Consider the following 26958-nt stretch of genomic DNA (forward strand, 5'->3'; position numbering starts at 1 on the left):
TGAGATTCCTGCATTGCAGTTGGTTGAACTAGATGACTCTTGGGGTCCCTTCTAACTACTATCGTCCATAATCCCAACTAAGCGAAAAACAGCTGTGTTTGGAGGGCATGGATGAGCACTTTTCTCCCACCTGCCCCTTTCTGAATAGGAATTTGGTATCCCATGGGGATACCATGGGGAAAAGGAAGTGAAACTCTGTAAGGAGCAATTTAGGTGCACCCAGTCTGAATTTATTAAGGATTTTGCAAATTGCCACAGTGACCCTATTATATTTTGAATAGGCTAGTTAAGGAATTATCAGAAACACAATGGCTGGTTTATAGCACTGCAGGTATTCATGTTACAGTGGTACCTCAGGTTACATACGCTTCAGGTTACATACGCTTCAGGTTACAGACTCCGCTAACCCAGAAATAGTGCTTCAGGTTAAGAACTTTGCTTCAGGATGAGAACAGAATTCGTCCTCTGGCAGCGCAGCGGCAGCAGGAGGCCCCATTAACTAAAGTGCTTCAGGTTAAGAACAGTTTCAGGTTAAGTACGGACCTCCGGAACGAATTAAGTACTTAACCCGAGGTACCACTGTATTTCAAGTAGGAGTAGAACAATCCTGTGGCTGTTCAGCATTTCAGCTACTCCACTCCATCCCATTCCCCTAGTTTTCCACGCTCCTCCTGCTTTGACAGTCAGTACTGCATTCCCATTGAGCATGTTCATTGAGTTGTTTTGCCTGGTCTCCCACTTTAGGGATTTTTCTCCATCCATATTTGTGTGTGTGCGTGTGCGCGCGCTTCTGGAAACCTTGGGGCTCCCCCAAACCTGCTGATACCTTAAAAATTATAAAACAAAATATTATTATCAAACCTGCTGATACCTCCTCTTAAAATACTTACCCTTTACAACCACAGTGTGAAAGCAGTATCATGTGTCCTACATACCCTCCAACATTTCTCCAATGAAAATGTTGTCGTTTAGTCATGTCCGACTCTTTGTGATCCCATGGACCAGAGCATGCCAGACACTCCTGTCTTCCACTGCCTCCCGCAGTTTGGTCAAACTCATGCTGGTATCTTCGAGAACACTGTCCAACCATCTCGTCCTCTGTCGTCCCCTTCTCCTTGTGCCCTCCATCTTTCCCAGCATCAGGGTCTTTTCCAGGGAGTCTTCTCTTCTCATGAGGTGGCCAAAGTATTGGAGCCTCAGCTTCACGATCTGTCCTTCCAGTGATTACTCAGGGCTGATTTCCTTAAGAATGGATAGGTTTGATCTTCTTGCAGTCCATAGGACTCTCAAGAGTCTCCTCCAGCACCAGAATTCAAAAGCATCAATTCTTCGGCGATCAGCCTTCTTTATGGTCCAGCTCTCACTTCCATACATCACTACTGGGAAAACCATAGCTTTAACTATACGGACCTTTGTTGGCAAGGTGATGTCTCTGCTTTTTAAGATGCTGTCTAGGTTTGTCATTGCTCTTCTCCCAAGAAGCAGGCGTCCCAATGAAAAAAGGGACATCCTATTCCATAATGATAATTTTACTATTTATACCCCACGCGTCTTTCTGCGTTGCCCCAGCCACTCTGGGCAGCTTCCAACATATGTAAAAACATAATAAAACCTTTTTCTAAATGTTTAGGGTCAGAGGGTTCCTTCTCCTCAGATTGACAAGCCCCAGCTGCCTCTTATTCCCTCCAATACATGGGCAGATCATTGGTCTTGTCTGCTCAATCTGCCGGAACCTGTCTTCGCATGCAGGGAAAGTCCCTAACTTACAGAAGGTCTGAGACGCAAAGGCCACCCTCACCTACTTTTGCTGGCCAAGGCCATTCCTGGTGGGGTGGTGGCTGCAGTTGCATACTGACAGCTTCTAGGAGCCACAGGTGAGAGCAGAGTGCAGGGTGGGGACCAAAGGTGCAGAATTTACCCCAGAAGGAACATGATGCCTCCCCCTCCAGAGGTATTACCCCTCTGCTAACACATCAAACACCCCAATAATTAATTAAAAACCCCCAATAATGTAAAATATATGTAGAAGTAATTTGAATCTCTTTTAGTATTTTAACTTTTCTGTTTTAAAGTAGGATTATAATTTTTTCTTGATTTACTGCTTTATGTTTTGTAAGCCTCTTGTTTATTAAACAATCAAGCGGTGTATACATTTTATGAAAAAAACCTCAATAATGTAAAAAATATATGCAGAAGTAATTTGAATCTCTTTTAGTATTTTAACTTTTCTGTTCTAAAGTAGGATTGTAATTTTTTTCTTGATTTACTGCTTTATGTTTCGTAAGCCTCTTGTTTTTTACACAAGCGGTGTATAAATTTTAGGAAATAAACACACACGCAATCTATTCAAAACATACAGCTAATTGCAATAGAAGAGGAAGAATGGGCCGCCCTGTTGCACACCGTCCCGAACACGTTCCCACGTTAACTGCAGCGCAAGGCGGGGACTCCCTCCCTCCTCCTGCCCCCTTTTCCCCACGTGGAGGTTGCGCATGCGCGGTGGATCTTTTGAGTCCCCCCCTTCCGCTTCTCCTCTTTACCCCGTAGCGCATGCGTCCTGTTGCCCGTCGGCGGAGGATGGACCATAGAGGCGCGCGACGAGGCTACAGAGCGGCCCTGTTCCGCATCCGGATCCTGCCGCTCAGAGCCTGGGCCGATGGAGTCGGCTCCGGAGCCGGTGTCCGGCGGGGGCCGGGCGCGTGAATGAGGAGCTCGGCGCGGCCGCTCTTTCCCTGTCGCCTCGCGCCTCTCGCTGCTCCCGGAGGAGGAGGAGGACCCCGCGGAGGATGCTGCCGGCCCTGGCCGCCCAGCGGAGGGGCTGGGGCTGCTTCTACCAGCTCCACCTGCTGCGGCGGAGGGGCCGAGGCCAGGCGGGGGGACCGCTCGCCCGGGCAGGCTGCCGCGGTGAGTAGGCTCGAAGGGTTGTGAGGGACCCCGAGGGTCATCTAGCCTAACCCCCTTCAACGCAGGAATTTTTGCCCAACGCAGGACTCGAACCCACGACCCTGGGATTAAGAGGCTGCTGCTCTAGGGCCGCGATAGCCATTTTTAAAAAGTCTGTTTGAGGTGCCACATAGAATTGGAACGGACCCCGAGGGTTATCTAGCCCAACCCCCTTCAACGCAGGAATTTTTGCCCAACGTCAGGCTCGAACCCACAACCTTGAGATTAAGATTTTACCGAAAGAGCTATTCCAGTTGTCATTGGTCACCCCTGCTCCGCTCCCCGAGCCTGGTGGACCCTGCATCTTCTTGTAGTCATGAGGACTAGAAACTTATTTAACAGGGCACAGCTGTCCTCTTCATCCACCAAAAGCTGGTGTCTGTGAAGAGAGAGAGAGAGAGAGCCTACATCAGCTGCTCATGTCCTGGTCATAGCTGTCAACTTTCCCCTTTTCTTGCAAGGAATCCTATTCGGAATAAGGGAATTTCCCTTTAAAAAAGGGAAACGTTGACAGCTATGGTCCTGGGGCTTGTTGGCCGCCCTCAGCATTTAACAGGCTGTGATGGTGGCATATTGTTGTTATCAGCACTGCCAGTCCTGAATCTGTTAACACTGTGAGCAGTGCATAGGAGTCGTGATGAATACTGAGGTTAAGTTATATGAAGTGGTTTAAATGTATTTTTTTGTGAGGGGGATATAGCATCATTGTCGCTCACTAACAAGGTGCACAAGGTGGGGTGGGCAGAGGGAGGACTTTTGGGGTCACTGTCAGCAAAGGACCAGGCCATCCAGTGTTTGGGCTGGAGGCAGAGAGGACTGTGACACAGTGCTACTCCCCATGTGCAGTGCTTTCCACTGGTGGATAGCAGCCTTTTACTTTCACATAGGATAGTGAACTGGTGAACCCCTTGCATTGCAGGGGGTTGGTGTAGATGACCCTCAGGGGTCCCTTCTATGATTGTAGGGGGCTGAACCTGCACCCCCTGCTTGGTCACTCCAGACATAGTGAGTGGATTCTGCTCCTGCCTGCCTAGTCCTGCTTCTTCATCTGTGCAGCTGCATCCTGGATTCACTTTCTTGAGCATGCGAGAGTGTGAAGGAATGTGGAGGGCTGACTTTTGTATGTAAGGCTGTTATACTATTAAAGGGGTAAAGGGACCCCTGACCATTAGGTCCAGTCATGGCCGACTCTAGGGTTGCGGTGCTCATCTTGGTTTATTGGCCGAGGGAGCCGGCGTACAGCTTCTGGGTCATGTGGCCAGCATGACTAAGCCACTTCTGGCAAACCAGAGCAGTGCACGGAAACACCGTTTACCTTCCCGCCAGAATGGTACCTATTTACTTTCACTTTGACGTGCTTTTGAACTGCTAGGTTGGCAGGAGAGTTCTACTATTAAAGGTAAAGGGACCCCTGACCATTAGGTCCTGTTGTGGCTGACTCTGGGGTTGCGGCACTCATCTCGCTTTATTGGCCGAGGGAGCCGGCGTACAGCTTCCAGGTCATGTGGCCAGCATGACTAAGACGCTTCTGGCAAACCAGAGCAGTGCACGGAAACGCCGTTTACCTTCCCGCCAGAGCGGTACCTATTTATTTACTTGCACTTTGATGTGTTTTCGAACTGCTAGGTTGGCAGGAGCAGGGACCAAGCAATGGGAGCTCACCCCATTGCAGGGATTTGAACCGCCAACCTTCTGATCGGCAAGTCCTAGGCTCTGTGGTTTAACCTACAGCGCCACCCACATCCCTAGTTCTACTATTAGGTTGCAATAAATCAGTGTTTCTGTTTCCCTACATCTGTTACATCTGTTTCGCTAGTCTGATCCACTGTTGTTACCCTACTCTCAGCTGCTTGAGATTGCTCTGCACCCATCATGGCATGTCACTTTACATTTTTCCAGCGGGTTCAATTTGAGTTCAGATTCAGCAGGTCTGTCAAGCCCCAAAATTCACAAGTGCAACCTATAATTGATGTGGAAGCCCCTCTCAGTACGGACCTATTTAACCTCATTGAGTAACTGCAGCTACATATGTGCCCTTGGGAGTAAAAGGGTAGCAAACAGTGAGCATGGCTTGTTAGCAAGCTAGAACCCTGATATCTTTTTCTTTGGTCCAAATATTTTTTATTGGTTTTCATGTAAATAAAAGAAGAATAAATAGCTATAGTAACTTGCCAGGTTCATATTTAGTACACAGTACACAAGCAATCTGTTTATTCTACCTGTTTGTTTTGGGGCACAATTAAAAGCATTGGCGATGATATTTTAAAGCCCTGAGTGGCTTGGGAAACTTGCATGCCAGCCTGCCTGTACCCTACGGTCTGACAGAGAGGTCCTTCTCTGTGTTCCATCTATAGTGTTTCTTTTATTGGATGCATACATTTTTGTCCAGTACTTTTGCTTTTCTTTAAAAACAAAACAAACAATAACTGTGCATTATGGTTGCTTATAATTATTGCTAGCTACCATGATAGGTATGTAAGAACCAGAAGGGGAAAAGAATACAAATTCTAATATAAATAAATAGGTAAATGTGTGTGTGTGTGTTTAGAGGTGGTAGCTACTTATCCCTCAGGTTGGGTTTCGACAGCAGTTTATAATCCCAATTTAGAAGTATGGGCAGGTAGCATCCCCACATAGACAGGGCTGTCCCCATTGTTGGCATTCACCCCAGGCAGCTGATGCTGGGGACCAGCCCCCTAGCTATTCCTCGTGACACATTGGCCAGTGCTCCCTATTAGGGGCTTTTGCATGTGGATGTGGGTGCCTCAGGTGTCTTGCATTTTGCCCTGTGCATCTGAGTAAATGGCCTTGCCTTGCTATTTCTGAGACCCTGTGGCCCAGTGCCTTCTAAATATAGCTGAGTTTAAAAATTTAATGTTATATTTGGGGAAGGCCATAGCCCAGTTATAGCATCTGCTTTGCATGCGGAAGGTCCCGGGTGGGCAGAGTATAAATATTATTATTATTATTATTATTATTATTATTATTATTATTATTATCCCCAGCATCTCCAGGTTGGGCTCAGAGAGACCCCTGCCTGAAACCTTGGAGAGCCATTGCCAGTCAGTCTAGTCAGCGGTTCTCAACCTGTGGGTCCCCAGATGTTGTTGGACTACAACTCCCATCATCCCTGAGCTCTGGCCTTGCTAGCTAGGGGTGATGGGAGTTGTAGTTCAACAACATCTGGGGACCCACAGGTTGAGAAAGGCTGGTCTAGATGATATTGAGCTAGTTGGACCACTGCTCTGACTTGGTATAATACTGCTTTCACTGTTGCATCTCAGTTAGCTTGTATTCCTGAACAGCCTAATACTTATACTACTGTAGTTGCTAATATTTCCCTTTACCCTATTTTTGGGGCACATTCCTATGGCTTACATTGTGTCATGTATATAATTGCTTTCTGGTCCTTCATGAGCTTCCTTGTTTTTGTTGTTGTTGTTGTTAGAATTTATCTATCGCCCTATACCTGGAGGTCTCAGGGCAGTTCACAGAAAAGATCAACATAAAAACCACAATATATATAATCAAAATAAAAACAACAACCAACCCCCCCCCCAAAATAGCCACATTTTAAAAAAGGCATAGGATGTCAATCGGATCAACCAAAGGCCTGGCTTTTAGCAGTCCTTTGCTAGGCTCCTGGCAGTGTTCTAATTTCAAGTTCTAAATTTCTGTCAAGAATGATATATAGAAGAGTCACTTGACTGCTCTGTTTTGCCATGAAGTCTTGAAATTTTGCGTAGGCAGTCCAGCTGCTTTGAGTCAAATCCAGCATCCCAATTAACCTCATGTTGCTATATTCCCCTTAAGTTCATGACAATACCCCAGCCTTGCAAGGAAGTCCAAAGACATTATTAGTGCACATCAATTTGTACTAGCCTGCCTGGGCAACTCATACCAGTGCTAGGCATTGGAGGCTCATCAGCGGCCTGGAAGATAAAAGAACCAACCTTATTTCAGCTAATTAAAAATATCTGATCCTGTTTGTCTACAGGTACCTCTTACTTGTCAAGTGGCTATTTACAAACCTATAATTCCTTCCAGCAGGGCTTACTGTGGCAGCAGCTAATCTCAAAGCAGCCTCTTAGTAAGAGTATAATAAAGGAATCTATGTTGTATGGAATTGTATGTTCTATGGTTGGTGTTCAGCTGAGTCTTACTCAAAGTAGACCTATTGAAAATAGTGGACCTGACTGAGTCATGTCCAGTAATTTCAGTGGATGTTCTAAAACCTAGTTCAGGGGTCTGCAACCCGCGGCTCCGGAGCCGCATGTGGCTCTTTTACACCTTTGCCGCGGCTCCGGGGCGGATACTAACGAGGGGAGGAGGCGCATTGTGCGCCCCGACACTCCCCACTGTGGCGGGCGCTGTACTGGCTGTGATGTTGCATGGGGGCGGTGCGTGCGTTAGCCATGCACCGTCCTGACGTCACCTTCCCGCCCGCTGTCAGATCGCGGCTCCGGAGATATATTTGTTTTAAATGTCACAATGGTTTTGCGGCTCCCAGTTTTATTCTCCTTTGGAAACGGGTCCAAGTGGCTCTTTTTGTCTTAAAGGTTGCAGACCCCTGACCTAGTTGAATACCAGTCTAAGGGATCTACTTGAGGAATATTTTAGTTTTTCATCGGAATATTTGAGTTATGTGTCCTGAACAGTTTGCAAACCATTATCTGGCTGTTCTCTGTGCTTTTTCCTTGGTGCTTTTGGTTGCTGCTGTTGTTGCCATCTCAAAGTACCCAAGCTGTTTTCTTTCCCATTTCCTTCAGGGTGGCAAGTGCCCCTTAAATTTGGCAGTCTCTTGCCTGTGCTGCCAGGGAGTCGTCTGCCGGTTCATTCAAGCCAAGTAAGAGTTTATACCTCCGATGGCCAGAAGGACCACACTGGGGCACAAGATGCAAGCTCCTCAGCTGCTGAAGGCAGTGCGCAGAAAACAGCAACAGGTAGGCACCATCTTGGCTTAACATTTCTTCTTGCAGAAATTAGCAGAGTTGCCAGCTTTCAGCCCTGAGCTTGCTTTGGTTTCAACCTTTAATTCTCCTGCGGGATAGTGTACTAGAGCTACTGTATTTTTCGCTCTATAAGATGCGCCAGACCACAAGATGCACCTAATTTTTGGAGGAGGAAAACAAGAAAAAAAATATTCTGAATCTCAGAAGCCAGAACAGCAAGAGGGATCGCTGCGCAGCGATCCCTCTTGCTGTTCTGGCTTCTGGGATAGCTGCGCAGCCTGCATTCGCTCCATAAGATGCACACACACTTCCCCTTATTTTTTAGGAGGGAAAAAGTGAGTCTTATAGAGCAAAAAATACGGTATTTTAATGGTTTGTAGATTTTAATTGGGGGTGTGGGCAGGGGGTAAATTTGCGAGGGATGAATCTCGCTTCAAAGCAGCCCGTTTACTGCACCTTACTGAAGTAAATCTTGGAGAGTGGTTGTTCCCAAAGAGGTTTGGGGTGAGTTGACGTCCTGTCTGAATTACCAAAGTGTTCCAAAGCATTTCCCCCCCTTCTGTGTGTACCTCTAATTAATTTGTGTATGCACTGGCAATATTTCTGGTTATATTTCCGAGTGTCTTAAAAAACCCAGATCAAAATAACCTAATGACTGTAGAGACAGTTTGTAATAACCTCGCACATCTGCTGTATGTGTGCGATTAATTCAAATGATTCCACGAGGCATTTAAGCCACGGTCTGTTGCTGAACCACAGCTTGATGTGAAGATGATTGCCAAGTGAGAACAAAAGCTTCTAAAGCTGCTGCTTAAGTATTGTTATGTTGTCGATTGGCTTGAAATGGGCGTTCCAGAATCCCCCATTATTCTAAATGTTCAGATTCTAAATGTGCTTGCTTGGAATTAAAGCCTGTTGGTTTCGGTTTTTTTCTGGCCCTGGTTTAAATTAGTTCTTGCAAGGCAGCTGTTTCTGAAGGTAAAGCGGCAGATTAAGGAAATGGCTTCCATAAGGAGCTCTTGCCTAATTCCCACATAAATTGGGCGCACCCTCCGGAGCAGTGTTCTTCAAGCTTGAGTCCCCAGAAGTGGTTGGGCTGCAACATCTTGGCTGTACTCTCTTTCCAAGGTCCAGCAACAATTGTTGGGCGACCCTTCTCCTCCGTCCTAGCCAGGACAGCTATAATCCAAAAGACCTAGAGGACACCAAGTTGGAGAAGGCTGCTTTAGAACATGTCCCAGAGTCTTCTGCAGTGTGCCAAGATTCTTCAGCATGAACTGACCTGGACCCTACGATCGTCATCTGAGGCCCTTCTTTATGTACGCTCGATGGACACAAACACAAATAAAAGACTAGTTGAGATGCGATCCACAGAAACACACAGTTCTATTTGTAGTAGTATTTATTAGTTGCTTCCCATAAAAATGACTCAAAGTGCCATAGAAACAGAAGAGAAATAAACAAGCGTAAATAAAAGACAGGTCTGAAGCAGGAATTGACAACCTATGGCCCCCGATGTTGTTGGTGTCAAGAGTTCAGCCTACACTTGACTGGCATGTTCCCTCCCTCCTGGACGATTGTTCCAGAGCTTTCTTCAGCCCAAACATAACAGCGACCGATGCCAACTGACATCGGCACACTTAGGGATCCGCAGAGTTTGCGCAACATGCGTGACAGACCTCAGCAACTCAGCATTTTGGCTAATATACTTAATTTACATATAAACACACACACAGCACTGCAACATGGCTCCCTCTCTCTCTAGCATCAGACAGCAAAGAGAAAAAAGAACAAAGGGCAATAGTCCCACTTCACGGAAGACATTAACACAAACATCCTGTCTCCGTCACTTCCCACTCTGTGGAGTCAACACATATACCGTCATGTGAAAGACAACAATCCCATGACTGCAATCATGGAGCAGGAATTCTAACAGTTGGTAGAGGTGGGCAATATCTGGTTTTCAACATCGTGTTATATCAGCAGATGATGATGATGATGATTATACCCACCCATCTGGCTGGGTTTCCCCAGCCACTCTGGGCGGCTCTCAGCAGAATAGTAAAAACACGATAAAACATCAAACATTAAAAACTTCCCTAAACAGGGCTGCCTTCAGGTGTCTTCCAAAAGTCAGATGAATACCGCAATATGCTGATTTAGCATGATGTCTAGAATGTATCTTGGCTGTTTTTTCCTCGCCCCCTTGGAGGAAGCAGCAGCAGCGGCCCAGATACATCGCTCAGTCCAAGCCCCAATGCCTCTCTGGCTCACAAGAGCCGCAGAGGCATTGGGGCTTTGTTAAACAGCTTGGCTGGAGGGTGGGACACCTCCTGCCCCTCAGCTGAGCGGGCCCCCATATCTCTCCGGCTTGCATGAGCTGGGGTGGTGGTGGCAGGGGGCTTCCTCAAAGGTGCAGGCAGGCAAGCAGACTGAGCCCAAGAAGGTCCTCACTCAGAACCTCAGGCTCTGCCTGCCTGCCTTCCTGTGCCATTGCCATCTGCAGGCAATTCGAGCTGGCGTAATGTCTTGTCCGAAACTGGTATCACGATCCGAACCCCATACCAGTTTTGAGCAATTTGCCAATATATCGCCCAGCTCCAGCTGTTGGACTCCCAGTTCTCATCAGCCCCAGTTCCCACGCCAACTGTGGGCTAATGGGAGTCCAGCAGCCTCTCTCTGGCACCACTTCCCCCATCCCTGCTCTAAAGCTTTTCAGAATTCCTCAAGGAGAGGAGAAGATCAAGAGTCTTGGATATGAATCCCAACTTCCCCATGTTTCCCAACTTTCCCCTTCAGTGTGTAACTTCAAGGAAGAGCTGAGTGTGTTGTAGAGCAGAGTTCCCCAAACTCTGACCTGTCGGCCTCAAGCTTCATTCAGGTGGCCCACGGCATGTCAGCAGGTTTGTCGTTGAAATTGCTTTTATATATGCATTTATTTTATATACAGTGGTGCCCCGCAAGACGAATGCCTCGCAAGACGGAAAACCCGCTAGACGAAAGGGTTTTCCGTTTCGGAGGCGCTTCGCAAGACGAATTTCCCTATGGGCTTGCTTCGCAAGACGAAAACGTCTTGCGAGTCTCACCATTTCCCCCCCCCCCCGCTTCCCCCCATTTTTCAAAGCCGCTAAGCCGTTAATAGCCTTTTAACAGCTTAGCCGCTAAGCCTTTAATAGCCGCTAAGCCACTAAATCGCTAATAGCGCTAATCCTCTTAGCTGCTAATGGGGTTGCTTCGCAAGACGAAAAAACCACTAGACGAAGAGAATCACGGAACGGATTCTTTTCATCTTGCGAGGCACCACTGTACAGTAGTACATCATGTTACATACGCTTCAGGTTACAGACTCCGCTAACCCAGAAATAGTACCTTGGGTTAAGAACTTTGCTTCAGGATGAGAACAGAAATCGTGCTCCGGCGGTGCGGCAGCATTAGGAGGCCCCATTAGCTAAAGTGGTGCTTCAGGTTAAGAACAGTTTCAGGTTAAGAACGGACTCCGGAACAAATTAAGTTCTTAACCCGTGGTACCACTGTATGTCTCTATTGTATTGCGAAGTCATTTGAGAGGCTTTCTAGGAAGCGTGATTCATAAATTTAATAATAATACCACCCCTGAACTATGGCTTGTCCTCCTAGCCCCCACCATGGTATATCCATATTCTACAGAATAATTTGCTCAAGGCTTTAAACAGTATCATCTTGACCCACAGAACAGGGAATAGGTCAGTTTCTGCTTAATTCCAAGCACTGTGTTTTCGTCAGGCCTCCTGGCCACTGTTACCCAGTATATATATATATTTTTAAAGGGCACATAACGCTGCCTGAATCTTCAGTAGTAAATCTTGACATTTGAGATGTGATTATTTTCCCCTGATCAAAGTTTATGGCTTAACCTTTTTATTAAATAATGTCACTGTGTGTCCATTTTACAACGGGCGACGGGAGGGGAAAGGAAAGGAGGAATCATTGCTACAGGCAGCGACTTTCGGCAAACCTTGGTGAAACTGTGACCTTGCCAAGGTATATCAGTATAAACACAGCCTGCCAGCCCAGGGCTCTGAAGATAAGGAGGAAGGGGGCAGACAGGCGTAACTATGAAACAGCTTTTGCTGGAGTCTGTTTTTAAGTGTATCAAAAAAGAAGTTGCTGCTGTGTATTCATTAGGCCTACTCTGTATACATTATAAATGGAAAGCCATTATCCAGAGTTTCCTTCTCTTAAGGAAGCAATTTACTTTATCCCTGCCCCCCTTTTTTTGTAAATTAAGGCAGGAGGAACTAATTGTTTGATTCTTTTTTTAAAAAAAAGTTGCATAGACCAAGAGTGCTTTAATAATACTTAACTTTTGAATAATTCAAGTCACTTGCCAAGCCTTCTCTTAATAAAACACAGCTCCCTTTGTAGCGTTGTCAGGTTCGGAAGGCTAATCCTAATGTCTTCAGTTTCAGTAAAATTAGCTTCTCTTTTACTGGTAGCGGAAGTCTGGCGAGCATCCAAACTCCAGAGAATAAAGCTGCAGTATATTGGCTGTTGTTATTGAAGTCATAAGAACTTAATTCCGTTGATATACTTAATTAAGACAGAGATGTGCACGGGACCATCTGCAGGCATGGCAGATTCTGTTCCTAGTGGGGAACACCTATGGCTATCTCTCGGCCTCACCCACCTCACAGGGCTGTTGTGAGATTAAATGGAGGTGGGGGAAACCATGCACACTGCTTTGAACGCCTTGTAGGGAAGGCAGGATGTAAATCCTTCTAAATAAAATCTTTAGCTTAAATGTGCTTGGATTTATAACACCATATAACACCGGTCTTGAAAGACCTACATTGGCTCCCAGTACGTTTCCGAGCACAATTCAAAGTGTTGGTGCTGACCTTTAAAGCCCTAAACGGCCTCGGTCCAGTATATCTGAAGGAGCGTCTCCACCCCCATCGTTCTACACTGAGGTCCAGCGCCGAGGCCCTTCTGACGGTTCCCTCACTGCAAGTTACAGGGAACCAGGCAGAGGGCCTTCTCGGTAGTGGCGCCCTCCCTGTGGAATGCCCTCCCACCAGATGTCAAAGAGAACAACAACTACCAGACTTTTAGAAGACATCTGAAGGTAGCCCTGTTTAGGGAAGCTTTTAATGTTTGATGTATTACAGTATTTTTTTGGAAGCCACCCAGAGTGGCTGGGGAAGCCCAGCCAGATGGGCGGGGTATAAATAATAAATTATTATTATAATATTATATTATTATAACACTTTTTGAAAACCAGAAGTTAGGTGTCTGCTTTAAATTATTTCAAATGTCGCAAAAGCAACAACAACTTTGACTTTCTGTCAAGTCCCTTTGCGTATATTTTATCTTGCAATCAAGTGTACACAAAACAATAAACCTTTCTATATAAGTTTTCCAATACATTCTGAAAACATAATAAATCCTTAATTGTTATCCACCTCCTTTCAGTTCCTTTATCACTCGAATGCTAGCGCGGAGTCAAAACTATTATTGTATTTTTGAACATATCTTCTATAACCATCCCATTTTCCCGCAAATTTTTGCTTTGAGTTTCCCTGTCAATTGAGCCGTCTCCACCATAAAGAAAAGATTTTGGAAGATAAAAGGGGGAAAATATTTACTTTCATTATTATCATTTGGTGTGCGGGTGTGTGGGGTGTCTGCACATATGTGTGTTTTTGTATGAAACGTTTGGGAGGAAATAAGACGGCAAATAACAAACTAAATATTGATGTATGTAATTTTTATTTCTTAACTATATTTAGTGGTAGTATGGTTGTATTTTTTTTTGTAACATAAAATCATTCAATAAAAATGATTTGTATGAAACGTTTGGGAGGAAATAAGACGGCAAATAACAAACTAAATATTGATGTATGTAATTTTTATTTCTTAACTATATTTAGTGGTAGTATGGTTGTATTTTTTTTTGTAACATAAAATCATTCAATAAAAATTATTTAAAAAAAATATCAAATGTCGCAAAAGGTCAAATTTAAGCAGTGGGCTAACACATGTATTATTTTCCCTCCTTTAAGCAATAGTGGCAATTTCAAATATGTACTCCCCCCCCCCCCATGGCTTTCTGTCTTTGTCTTGGAAAGCAGTAAGTAGGATTAAAGGGACGCGGGTGGCGCTGTGGGTAAAAGCCTCAGCGCCTAGGGCTTGCCGATCGAAAGGTCGGCGGTTCGAATCCCCGCGGCGGGGTGCGCTCCCGTTGCTCGGTCCCAGCGCCTGCCAACCTAGCAGTTCGAAAGCACTCCCGGGTGCAAGTAGATAAATAGGGACCGCTTACTGGCGGGAAGGTAAACGGCGTTTCCGTGTGCTGCGCTGGCTCGCCAGATGCAGCTTGTCACGCTGGCCACGTGACCCGGAAGTGTCTCCGGACAGCGCTGGCCCCCGGCCTCTTGAGTGAGATGGGCGCACAACCCTAGAGTCTGTCAAGACTGGCCCGTACGGGCAGGGGGTACCTTTACCTTTAAGTAGGATTAACTCCGACTAATAATTAATTGTTGTTTTTTAACAGCTAGCAGTCCAACGCCACCTTTGCCGCAAACTCCGATTCAAGTGAAAGGTAATTATTATGACATAGCTTTGCACTGGGTGTGTGTGTGTGTGTGTGTGTGTGTGTGTGTGTGTATAGAGGTTTCTGTAGCCTCCATGGAGCAGTTGCTGAAGACAGACACCTGTTTGGATCAACCGCTCTCATGCCAGCATCTAGAGTCATTGGGTTGTAGTCAACTAAGTATTACTCTGAGAACAGTGTGATTGGCTGAGCAGGCGATGGAGGCGGGAGAAGCCAGAGCTGCAAGACCATTGGGCAGTGAGGAAGAGCAGTGCCCTTGAGACATTGCTGTGGGGACCTCCTTGTTCCAAAATACTTCCTTTCTAAACAGAGTAGGCCCATTGAAATCAGTAAACCTAGGTTAATCATGTCCATTAACCTAGCATGGAATACCTCCCATGGTTTTACTCTGCGTGATCAGATCATGTAGTGCATTCATAGAGTGAAATATTCTCAAATAAGTCTGTTTTATAAATGATTTAATGTTTGCACTATAAGCTGCTGCTTTAATGGGTAATTATCTATAATTCCCACATCTCCAGTTACTATGTGTATGTATCCAGCTTGCCATTCACTTCTTGAGCTTGCCTCTTGCTTTGTTTCTGCAATGATTTTGTCATGTTTGGGTGTCCGTTACCAGATTTCAATTGAGGTGAGACGAATAGGTGAATGCCTGTATATTTTCATGCATACTGGTTTCTCCATGGTAGAGAGGTCCTTTGGTGGCGCTCGTAACTGAGTCTCGCCCTTTTCCTCCCTCTTAAAGTGAAAGCTGTACTTAAAAAGAGAGAATATGGACCAAAATACATGAAGAATAACTTCATCACTGGTGTCAGAGCAATAAATGAGTTCTGCCTTAAGTCCAGGTATGATCATTTCTTTCTTTAAAAATTAGACTGAAATTCTGTAAGAACTGCTGCAGTGTGTCAAAGCTAACCGGTGGGATATGAAGTAGCCAGAGGAATGTGAGGAGGATCATGATACCAGAAGTTATGGGTAACATTTTGGGTTTGGGGGACAGCTCTGTTCTCTTGGTTATCACATACTTTTCACCGGGGTTGAGAGTGGTCAGCTTCATAATAAAGTAGAGACACCACCTAGGGACTTCATGGTTAATGGGTACTGTGAGCGCAGTTCCATATTATGTAGATGTTCAAGGAGAGAGGCTCAGTTCAGCTATCATGCCAGACAATGGCTTGTGCTAACTAGAATGAAGAATTCACCACGGTTTGAGCAAACCATGGTTTAGTGCTCCATGTCTGTATTTCTGTGGTGTGCATGGTTTCCGGGATACCTGGTGGCACAGTGACTCATTGCATTGAGCCCCTTCACACGAGTAGGTGCTCACATTTGAATGTCACTTGTTGCAGAAAAAAAGACTTAGTGGCAGGGAGGAAAAGTGTGGCCCTGCTCCGCCGCCATATTTTCAAAAATTACATTTATGTCCCAGCTTCCCTTCCCTGAGCTCAACATGGCTCTTCCACCACCTCCATTTTATTTTCACAACAACCGAGACAGGTAAGGCTGTCCTCAGATAACCCAGGGAGTGTCATGATTTAGTGCGGATTCGAACCCTGATCTCTCAGGGTCCAACACTATCTACTACACCGCATTGCCTCTCTTGGATAGGGCTGTGCCCTGAATGTGAGCAACATGTGAACAGCACTACTCGATAGCAGGGCTGTGGAATCTGTAGCCCTCCAGATTTTGCTGGAATACAGCCCACATCATCCCTGACCACTAGCCATGTGGCTACAGAGAACGCCTTTTCTCTCTTCCCTGTCAACTGAGCCTCTGCCAAAGCAGAGGAGAGCCTCTTCGCCAGATCGTAGGCAGCTGGCAGGTTGGTACAGGGAATGAAAAGAATTGGTCTGTACATCTTTCTGACTTTTAGTACGAGAGCAAGCCGCACGTTGGAACCTGGGGAGGTTGTAAAATTGCCACCTGCTGTTAGTGAGCCAGAAATCGCATATTGTGACGATCGCTTTACTTTTTCAGTAAGTAGATTAATGCCTGCTGGTAATACTGCCTTCCTCTCCGCAAAACTGTTTCTGTTTTCCCAACAGTGACCTAGATCAGCTCAGGAAAATCAGGCGGCGAAGCCCCCATGACGACACAGAGGCTTTCACTGTGTTTTTGAGGACGGACGTGGAGGCAAAGTAAGGGCGAGTCTGACAACATTTCCTGGGTTTGGCTATCCAAAATATATACAGTCGTACCTTGGATCCCAAACGCCTTGGTACTTGGACGCTTTGGCTCCCGAACGCCGCAAACCCAGAAGTGAGTGTTCCGGTTTGTGAACGTTCTTTTGGAACCTGAACGTCTGATGGGGCTTCCGGGGCTTCCGATTGGCTGCAAGAGCTTCCTGCAGCCAATCGGAAGCTGCGCTTTGGCTTCCGAACGTTTTGGAAGTCGAATGGGCTTCCAGAACGGATTCCGTTTGACTTCCACGGTATGACTGTATTTAACGTCTAACACTTTCCCATATAGATATATATTACAGTTGGTGGTAGTGCCTTTGCAATTCTCTGTGTTGCTAGGGGTACCTGGGCTTAGATGAGTAAGACCTCATGCTATATTACTGTGAGAAAATTAAGTTCACCAAGAACTTTCAGAATCAGCAAAGCCTCTCTCTTCAGTTCAGCTTGGGGTGGTGTCATACTTCCACACCGACCTGTGTTTAAAATTGCAAGAGGCAGGAAATGCAAATGCTTTGCTGTTTCATTTTTTTCCATAGTCAAAAGCTGGCTTCCCTGACTTGGGGCAGATGGTTTGGTCTGGTTTACTGGCTGGAGCTGATGGTAGTTGCAGCTCCAAAGTACAGGTTGGGGTCAAAAGCAATAGAAAACAAAGTGTATTATTTCATAAAGGATCTTTTAACTGTGCTGGAACCCACCCAGAGTGACTGGAGAAAACCCAGCCAGATGGGTGGCGTATAAATATAAGAGCTACATATTATTATCATCACCGTCACGCAAGTTAAATGAAGTTTTTTCTTCACTTCCTATCACTTTCTCTCTTCCTTCTCTCCTTCCTCCTGGTACAGGTCTTTAGAAGTTTGGGGGAGCCCAGAAGCTCTTGCACGTGAAAGAAAAAGGCGTAAAGAAGCAGAAATAGAATACAGAGAGAGTAAGTGTGGAATGCTACAAAAAAAAAAAAAAAGAGTGTAAGAGTTCTGACTCCTGTACAGTATATTTGATCAATGCACGTTCTGTAATGTCACCTCTGGGCTTGAAGTTAGTTGTGTGTTCTCATCACGAATAATGGGGGTAGACAAAGTCTTGAACATTTCTATTTTCAGCTCAGGTTTCAGTGTGGCTGTGAAGTATTTGTGGAAAGTTTTGCAATGCATCCCCCCACAAGTGTACATTTGACAGAGCCCAGCAGCCAGTCTCCATGCCGTACCTCATGTACAGTGGTACCTTGGTTCTCAAATGTAATCTGTTCCGGAAGTCCGTTCCAAAACCAAAGTGTTCCAAAACCAAGGCACACTTTCCCATAGAAAGTAATGCAAAATGGATTAATCCATTCCAGACTTTTAAAAACAAGACCTAAAACAGCAATTTAACATGAATTTTATTATCTGTCGAGACCATTGATCCACAAAATGAAAGCAATAATCAATGTACTGTACTATAAAACAAATAAGACATTATTGTAGATGATAAAATTAAAATTAATTAATTTTTTTTCTTACCTGCACTGATGATAGTCATTGTTTGGATGGGGGGCTTTTATCCATTTCCGCAGTCACACAATCAATCAGTAGCTGAACTGAGTTCCACACAGTCACAAAAACAAATTAACTGAAAAAGCCTCAAAAACAAAAATGCAAAATAAATAGTAAAAACAAAAGCGCCAAGCTTAATCTGTTCCGGAAGTCCGTTCAACTTCTGAAATGTTCAAAAACCAAGGTGCAGCTTCTGACTGGTGCAGGCACCCTGGAAACAATAGCCGACAGCCGCACTGGACATTCAGCTTCCAAAAAAAGTTCGGAAACTGGAACACTTACTTCCACATTTTTGGCATTTGAGAACCAAGGTACCAATGTACCTGTTACATTTTTACATGTACACGTGAAATGTTTCACAACTACACCTCGAAAGAGGCAGTGGCGATGTAAACTGAGCGCTGCAGCGGGCAGGAAGATTTTAATCTGTCTGCCCTGCCCAGCCCAGCACACGCTGATGGGGATAATCATCATCATCATCATCATCATCATCATCATTAAAAATAATAAAATTTTATTTATATCCCGCCCTCCCCAGCCAGGGAGGAGTGGCTCCTTTGAGGGGCAATAGCAACTTCCTCCTCAGGTGATCTATGCAGATTGCCTTGTGTGTGCAAGTGTGGAGTGGCAGACAACCTGTTGCTGGCATACACGGTTCCGAAAAGATGGTCCAGGGTATGAATGGTCAAAAGCAGGAAGGAGCCAGCATGAGCCTCAGATTTATGAGCTACATTGTTGCTGCAAAGAGGACTACAGTACAGTGGTACCTCGGGTTAAGTACTTAATTTGTTCCAGAGGTCTGTTCTTAACCTGAAACTGTTTGTAACCTGAAGCACCACTTTAGCTAGTGGGGCTTCCCGCTGTTGCTGTGCCGCTGCTGCGTGATTTCTGTTCTCATCCTGAAGCAAAGTTCTTAACCTGAGGTACTATTTCTGGGTTAGCAGAGTTTGTAACCTGAAGGGTATGTAACCCGAGATACCACAGCATTGGGATGGACTTGCCATGCCATACCAGCAACAAACTGGTTGGCTTAGCGAGCCAGCTTCAAAACCCATAATTCGAAGCTAGCTTGGCTTGAAACTTACCACGGTGCCTATTTTGAAGCCACAGTGCCTATTTTGTACATAACAACAAGCCAGGGTTAATAGAGCATAGTGCAAAACTCTGCAGAAATTATCGGGGCCATACAGTTTGCAGAGGAGGAAGTGTAGAGGGGTGTGTGGCTTGCCCTGATGCGGATGCCTGGGGTTAATATTTGCACGCTGCATAGTTTTGTGTATTGTGTCAGGAAGAAAGGGGTCTATATTCTGCTGCTCTCTCCACTCACACTGCCCGCTTCATAATTATGTATCTTTTCAGATTTGTTTAGAAACCAGAGGTTGTTGAAGGAATACAAAGATTTCCTAGGAGAAACTAAGGTGGGTGAATGTTTTCCATCTTTGCTGTTCCTTTATAGGCATAAGCTGCAGTTTTGTGCATCTTGTGATTTTGCAGGAGTACAGAAAAACACACAATAGCCTGGTGAGCAGGGATAAGTTGGTTTAGGATGAGGGTAGGGAACCTGAAACAGATTGAAATTGACCCTTACAGGCCTCGGTCCGGCCATCTTGCCAGGCCACTCCCCTCACCATCTTGCTCCACCCCCTTCTCGAGTGCTTTTGCCTCACTGCAATGTGCCCTTGAGCTGTGATTAGGTGCCAGGTTTATTTTACATAACACAAGTATTCCCCAAAAACTGGGGTGACAGGCATCTCCTTAGAAAAAGCATTCCTCCTTTCTCTCTCTTTGCAGGAAGGAATGTCACTTCTAAAATGCTGCGTTCCTTCATGAGCATGAGACTCTTAATCTCAGGGTTGTGGGTTTGAGCCCCTTGTTGGGTAAGAGATTTCTGTATTGCAGGGGGTTGGACTAGATGACCCTTGGGTCCCTTCCAGCTCTATGATTCTGTGATTCATCTAAAACTAAAGGGAAACTGTAAATAAAGTGTGGGTGGGATATAAATTCAGTTGGGGATACATTGAGACTTAATTGAATAGCCATAATTAAGTGCAACTCACACATAAACTTGCTTAAAATTTATTTAACCTGGTTTATATCTTGTAGGACTAGCTATTATACATAGGTAGAACTTAGCATTCTGCATATATGGTTTTCCATAATGCAATCAATGAACTTTAAACGGTGTACTTGTGTTTAATTTAGCCACGTTCCAGCACGTCAACTATGTTTCTGAGTGGACCAGGAAAAGTTGTCATGGTTGCTATTTGCATGTAAGTTTTTATTTAATTTTTAGGCGTACATGTTTCTAGGTTCCGGCGTGCAGATTAAGGTTAATTGGTGGGGGTTTTTTGTTTCAGTTGTGGGTTGTGCAGTCATATCCTGTAAAGCAGAATTTCACTTTTATAAGGAGAGCTCAGTTAGCATATTTGCTAGTAGTATGCCCAGCTTGGATGTACATTTTAAAATTTGTGGTCTCCAGTCAATTTCTACTTCATGACTGCAAAGTTGCCTTGATCCATTCTGGCTGTAACTTTCCACTTGGACATCAGGGATGTGTGCTGTAGATGTGCCCTTCATCCTTCTCTCTCCCACACAGATTGGATCTTTCCAGGGTTTAGCATTGGTGTCTGCCAACAAGTTTTTCCCCCCTCTCTCTTTCCCTCCCTCTCTCACCCTCTCTCTCCCTCCCCCTCTCCCCACCCCTCTCAGACCCATAACTAGCTATTCTAAGCTTGATGATGGGGAAATCTTGTAAATACCATTTGTGGTTAATGCTGATGCAGACATAGTGCTGCACCACGATGAAAGCAAAACATGGAAGGGAGAGGGAGCTTGCAACATGCTCCCAGTCTTCCACATCCAGTTCTGATGTACTGTTCCCTGTATCGGCTCCCCCCACCCCAAACTAACCCCGACAGCCTGGTAATGTGGACTGTTTATTCATTCCCTTCTTTCTCATAAGATAAAGGCAACGATCGTAGCATTTTAATCTTTGTATGGTGCTTAGAAAACTGTCAACACTTTATCAATAAGGATTTCCTCCCTCCCTCTCTATCCCCAGAAATGGCTTGAATTTCTTTTTCAAGCTCCTTGCTTGGGTTTACACGGGTTCTGCAAGCATGTTCTCCGAAGCCATCCATTCTTTAGCAGACACTTGCAATCAAGTGAGTATTCTCTATTTCGTTGGCCGTTTCTGTGTCAGACTTATATGTTGACCCTTTTGTTCACCGGCTGCGCTTCCCACTATAAGCACAGTGAAGTGTGAAGCGGAAATGTGTATTTATAAAGTGGCCGGGAGACTTGTCAGGAAGTACAAACGGGCCACGGGTTGCTGGAGCCTGTCCATTGCGTTTTTGTCTCTGTTCGCAGTATTTTATATTTCCTGCTACGAATGGTGGTCTATATGCAGCGATTACGCTTGCTTTGTCAAGTATTTAATATAATTTTGTGTCCAGGCCACTTTTCAAAACAGAAATATCTCCCAAGGTGTATGGCAGAACAGAGCGTTTACAATGAATCATAGTAAAACAACTATTTTATTCTAAAACCATTTCATTCCTCTCCCACAACTGCATTCAACGTGTGGTTGCTGCACACGAAAGCTTATACCAAGAACAAACTTAGTTGGTCTCTAAGGTGCTACTGGGCAATTTTTCTATATATTTTGGTTGCTGAAAGAATAAGATGAGACACTGCGGGCGGGGCCAAGAACACTACTCCTGTCACTCACTTAAGCCCTAAATAGGGCTAGAATGAATAGGAAAGGGTAACTGAAGATAGCAGGGAAAACACAAATCACTGCCTTGCCTTTTCAAATACGTTAGTCAAGGCGAATTGGCTTGCAAATTTAGATAGGAACATCCATAAAGTTTTAAATAATGAAAAACAACCCCCAACATCTAAAGCTTTAAGGCAATTTCATTCTTTCAAACAATTGAGAATTTGAGTTTGTCTTCACAACGTTTTGGTTTAATTCTCCATATGGGTTTGGCCCTTGAAGTAGTGGGGTGTTTGGGTTAGCAGCAGCCTGGCCGAGGTTGAAGCTTTTTTGCGAATCTACGAACAGCTTCCTTCAGGATTTCAAGCACACTTTCTTTCGCAGCTAATCTGCTATTTACTGGAACTGAGATGTTTGCACACCCGCCAGTGTGGCTTAACATTTTTTGTTTGAAACATTGTGCTTTCTATTAAAAAAGAATAGCCTCCTTAGGCTGTAAAATTATAAGGCCAGTTCATTTGGCATCAGCAGACGTATTCTAGTGAGCCACCCAGCTTCCCAACAGTGACTGGTGCTGGCACTATCTGCCAAGCTGCAGGGAGCAAAATACGCTTGGGCAAAGCCCCTTCACGTCCCAATTGCTGGTGTGATGGATTGCTGTTTGAAAGAGCATGTGTAGTGGAGAGACATTTCTATGGCGTCGCACATGCATGCTGAGACGTTCTGCCTTGAGCGCAGGTAGAAATGAGGTTTGTTGAAGCATCTGGTGGGCTGTGTGGGGCCTCTGGCAAGCATGTGGTGCAGGCCACCTGTGCCTGCTCTTCTGAATGAGATGGATGTCTTCTTTACGTAGTGACAAAGTAGCGTGCCACCAATGATGTTCTTGATGCCTTGAAACTACAATGGTTCACAATGAAGATCTGAAATACTTCCTATGAGCATTTTCCTGACGGGTTTTTGCCAGGTTCTGTTTCAACTAAAATTTCCTGATTTCTTCCCCAAACATTAAAATTGGTATTATTTTTGTCTGCGGTAAATCTGAGTTACTAGAGTGGCATTCTCTCTCTCTCTCTTTTTAAAAAGTTTGATTTTTATTTTTTTAAAGACAATATTCACATCCTTTTCAATTTCTACATTTCTGGGATTACTCAGATCCCTTGGACTTCCCCCCATGCCCCCGGTTTCCAATTTTTCATTATTATGAATAATAATCTCCTTTTTTACCTTAACTCATATTACATTATAAGTGTCACAACAGTCCTGCTAATGTTTTTATTATATACAGTGGTCTTTAAGATATTCTATAAACTTTTTCCACTCTTGACTGAATTTCTTGACATCTTGGTGCCCGATCATCACGGTCATATTTGCCCTTTTGGTGTATAGAGTGGCATTCTCTGTTTAATATCTTCAAAAGCTTTTGATGATTTCAAAATTGTTCAATTCTGCTTTCTTTTCATATCCAGGCTTTACTAGCATTGGGAATCAGTCAGTCGGTGAGGACGCCAGATCCCAGTCATCCGTATGTTATTTTTTTTCCTTTTTAGTTTTAAAAGTCCCTAACTTCTAAAGTAGTTTAGAATGTCTTTCGAAGCCCAAATCGGACACCTTTTCAATGTTTCCAACTTAACATTGCGACGTATCGCTGCATACGTTCATGTTCCAGGTCTGGTGAAAACAGCTGGTAGTTTGGGCTTTTCACATGTAAGGTCAGTTTTGTCCATGTGCTCCTCTCTTTGGCAACTGCCAATAGTGGAAAGCGATTTGTGGCAAATGACAAGTTCTAAAGTATTGTGTTTCAATGATGGACTACAGTCTTTGAGGTTTTCTATTTAGGTTGTGTTAGCTTTTGTATAATAATAATAATAATAATAATAATAATAATAATAATAATAATAATAATTTATTATTTATACCCCGCCCATCTGGCTGAGTTTCCTTAGCCACTCTGGGTGGCTCCCAATCAAGTGTTAAAACAATACAGCATTAAATATTAAAAACTTCCCTAAACAGGGCTGCCTTCAGATGTCTTTTAAAGATAGGATAGCTGCTTATTTCCTTCACATCTGAAGGGAGGGTGTTCCACAGGGCAGGCGCCACTACCGAGCAGGCCCTCTGTCTGGTTCTCTGTAACCTCACTTCTCACAATGAGGGAACTGCTAGAAGGCCCTCAGCACTGGATCTCAGTGTCCGGGCTGAATGATGGGGGTGGAAATGCTCCTTCAGGTATACTGGACCGAGGCGATTTAGGGCTTTAAAAGGTCAGCACCAACACTTTGAATTGTGCTTGGAAATGTACTCTCTCAGGACTGGTGTTATGTGGTCCCAGCAGCCACTCCCAGTCACCACTCTAGCTGGTGGATTAATTATGGATTAATTCTAATTCTGGATTAATTGCAGTTTCCGGGTGACCTTTGAAGGTAGCCCCACTTAGAGCGCATTGCAGTAGTCCAAGCGGGAGATAAATAGAGCATGCACCACTCTCGCGAGACAGTCTGCGGGCATGTAGGGTCTTAGCCTGCGTACCAGGTGGAACTGGTAGACAGCTGCCCTGGACACAGAATTAACCTGCACCTCCATGGACACCTGTGAGTCCAGACTGACTCCCAGGCTGCGCACCTGGTTCTTCAGGGGCAGTTACCCCATTCAGGACCAGGGAATCCCCCACACCCCACTTAATTAGGGTTTTGTTTTTGTTTTTTTAAACACCCTCAAAATACATGAGAGCCGATACGATTTTTAGCTACCCAGCAGGCTCCAAAACATGGGGAGGCACCAGGTTTCTGCTTTTTCTTGTAAGACAGGGACAGACAGCCGCGTTGCTTTCAAGGCCGATATATGACAGCAGGTGATCAGGGGATCCCATGCCGCAGGGCAAGCCAGACCCAGCAGTGGGCAAGTCCTTCGCTGGAGTCCATCGGATATCTATTTACATACACTCTTTAACATAGAAATGCACACACAGGCACATACCTTCCTCCTCTGCACATGTACACACAAACTCGCCCTCCCCCTTTCTTGCACAGACACACTCTTTAGCCTCCCCCCACCCCCACAGCGACTGCGATGCAGCCAAGATTACGGAGAATGGCATCACGGAGATAGTGATTTTGGGTGCGTTGGTGTCTGGGACTGGGCAGAGGAGGAATGGTGCATTTTAAATAAAAGGGCACATTCTACTCATGTAAAAACACACTGATTCCCGGACCGTCTGCAGGCAGGATTTAGAAGGTGATTGGGCTGGATCCGGCCCCTGGGCCTTAGTTTGCCTACCCATGCCCTAGAGAGCTGGCTGCTTTTCAGTATAGATACAGTCCAGACTTAGGTGGACCCAATGGTCTGACTCCATACAAAGGAATTTTGTACGCAAATATTGCATGCTCTCTCTCTCTCTCTCTCTCTCTCTCCTCCCGCTCCCAAATCTCCATCCAGATATGGCTTCACAAACATGCGCTACATTGCATCCCTGATCAGTGGCGTTGGCATTTTCATGATGGGCGCAGGGCTCTCATGGTATCACGGCATCATAGGTCTGATGAATCCTCAGCCCATGGAATCTCTTCTTTGGGTGAGTTGTCACTGTCTTTTGAAAATTACAATGCTTTAGTGAAGTTTCGTTTCGTTAGCCTGCTGTGCTAGCAGAACAGCAGCGTTGGACACAGACAGTGGGTAGTTTTTGCAGGGCTCGCCTTGCTGTGTTCGATAACTTCTTTTACTTTGGGGGGGAAGGCAGGGGAATGGCAGCATTTGGGCTGCAGATTAAGTAATCCATCTTGGTCTTTAAGTGAGTATTGCAAGAAGTAGGGCATGTTTTCAGGCTGTAAAGACAGAGACCACGTCTTACTGCTAGGACTCCTTTTTTTTGATGCAATAACATTTTGATTTTGGATGCGGTATGTCAATAGTGTTGCAGATTATGGTATGCCTGAGTTAAGTGTGCTTCAGAACTAGGAAGTCACTACTGCTACAAAGTATCACCATTGTCATAGTCTGACCAGTTTGGCAAAACACAGTCCTGGCCCTTAGCCTATGAGTCAGGAGACTAGAGTTCTTCTTGAGATTACTACAATTTTAATATTTTGGCTCTTCTGCTTCAGTCTTGTCTCACAATATAGGAAGTTGTTTTTTATTCCTGAAAAAAAACCAAACTACTGTTTCCCCCCAAGGCATTCTACTGTATAACTACATTCTCCCCTATTACTTCTAGGCTTATTGTATTTTAGCAGGATCACTGGTGTCTGAAGGAGGTATGTATTCCAGTGGGAAAATGCATTATTACTTTGCCATTACTTTGCTGATGCATTAATAGTTTTTTTAAGGCTTGAACTTGATTCTAAGTGAGCATACAAAATTAAGCACATAACATTTCAAGCTATTATAGTTTAACTCTTTAGCATGCAAAGCTAAAGTGCTGTGTGTGTGTGTGTGTGTGTGTGTGTGTGTGGGTTTTTTTGTGTGTGTCCTGGGGGATGAGACTCCTGCTTGCCTCACCCACCTAACTTCTGACACGGAGGGCGTTTTTTAAATCTATAAATAAAACTTGTGATTTGGCATCTAGGTGTGCTGATCAAATCACTTAAGTTAAAGAACTTGATGCAAAGAAACGCACAGCTGGTGCTGTGAGAGGAGATTTTTGTTGATGGGCTTCTCGGATTGCACAGCAAACATCTTTTGAAAGAGACCAGATGAAAAAAGCAAGTCTCTGATACTGGCATGGAAATTTGCAATTCAAGGAATAAAGAAGGGTGGTTTCCCCCAAATTCTTAGCCTCATCTCAAGTCGGTCTTCAAGTCACAGCCAAGAATTGGATATAGAACCATAGTTGCAGGCAGTTAAGCCAATCTGAACTGGATATCTTAACTCACTTAGTCTAGAGCAGTGGTTCCCCAACTCCCCCCTCATTTGAAAGTTTGCTGATAGTGGACCACTTAATTATTATTATTCACCTGTTGTAGCAATTGCAGTGCACTGTATGCTGTATGATTTTTACTCATGTTTCCATTGCTTCTTTTATTTCTTATATTGTATTTTCTTTGCTGTTTTACCC

At 44.8% G+C, this 26958-nt stretch overlaps 1 protein-coding gene across 1 annotated transcript in view; it reads left to right on the forward strand.

Moving 5' to 3' along the window:
* Positions 1-2615: 2615 nt before the first annotated feature.
* Positions 2616-26958, forward strand: part of SLC30A9 (solute carrier family 30 member 9) — a 35231-nt gene continuing 10888 nt past the window's right edge. Inside the window, exons 1-12 of the mRNA XM_028743348.2 lie at positions 2616-2904; positions 7713-7886; positions 14425-14472; positions 15230-15329; positions 16530-16622; positions 17510-17592; positions 19553-19611; positions 20396-20463; positions 21255-21357; positions 23378-23433; positions 25344-25479; positions 26119-26158. Of these exons, the coding sequence (XP_028599181.1) occupies positions 2787-2904; positions 7713-7886; positions 14425-14472; positions 15230-15329; positions 16530-16622; positions 17510-17592; positions 19553-19611; positions 20396-20463; positions 21255-21357; positions 23378-23433; positions 25344-25479; positions 26119-26158 (1078 nt within the window). The 5' untranslated portion in view covers positions 2616-2786. The remainder of the gene's footprint in view (positions 2905-7712; positions 7887-14424; positions 14473-15229; positions 15330-16529; positions 16623-17509; positions 17593-19552; positions 19612-20395; positions 20464-21254; positions 21358-23377; positions 23434-25343; positions 25480-26118; positions 26159-26958) is intronic.

Source organism: Podarcis muralis, chromosome 9 (genome assembly GCF_964188315.1).
Source record: "Podarcis muralis chromosome 9, rPodMur119.hap1.1, whole genome shotgun sequence".
Taxonomy (NCBI): domain Eukaryota; kingdom Metazoa; phylum Chordata; class Lepidosauria; order Squamata; family Lacertidae; genus Podarcis; species Podarcis muralis.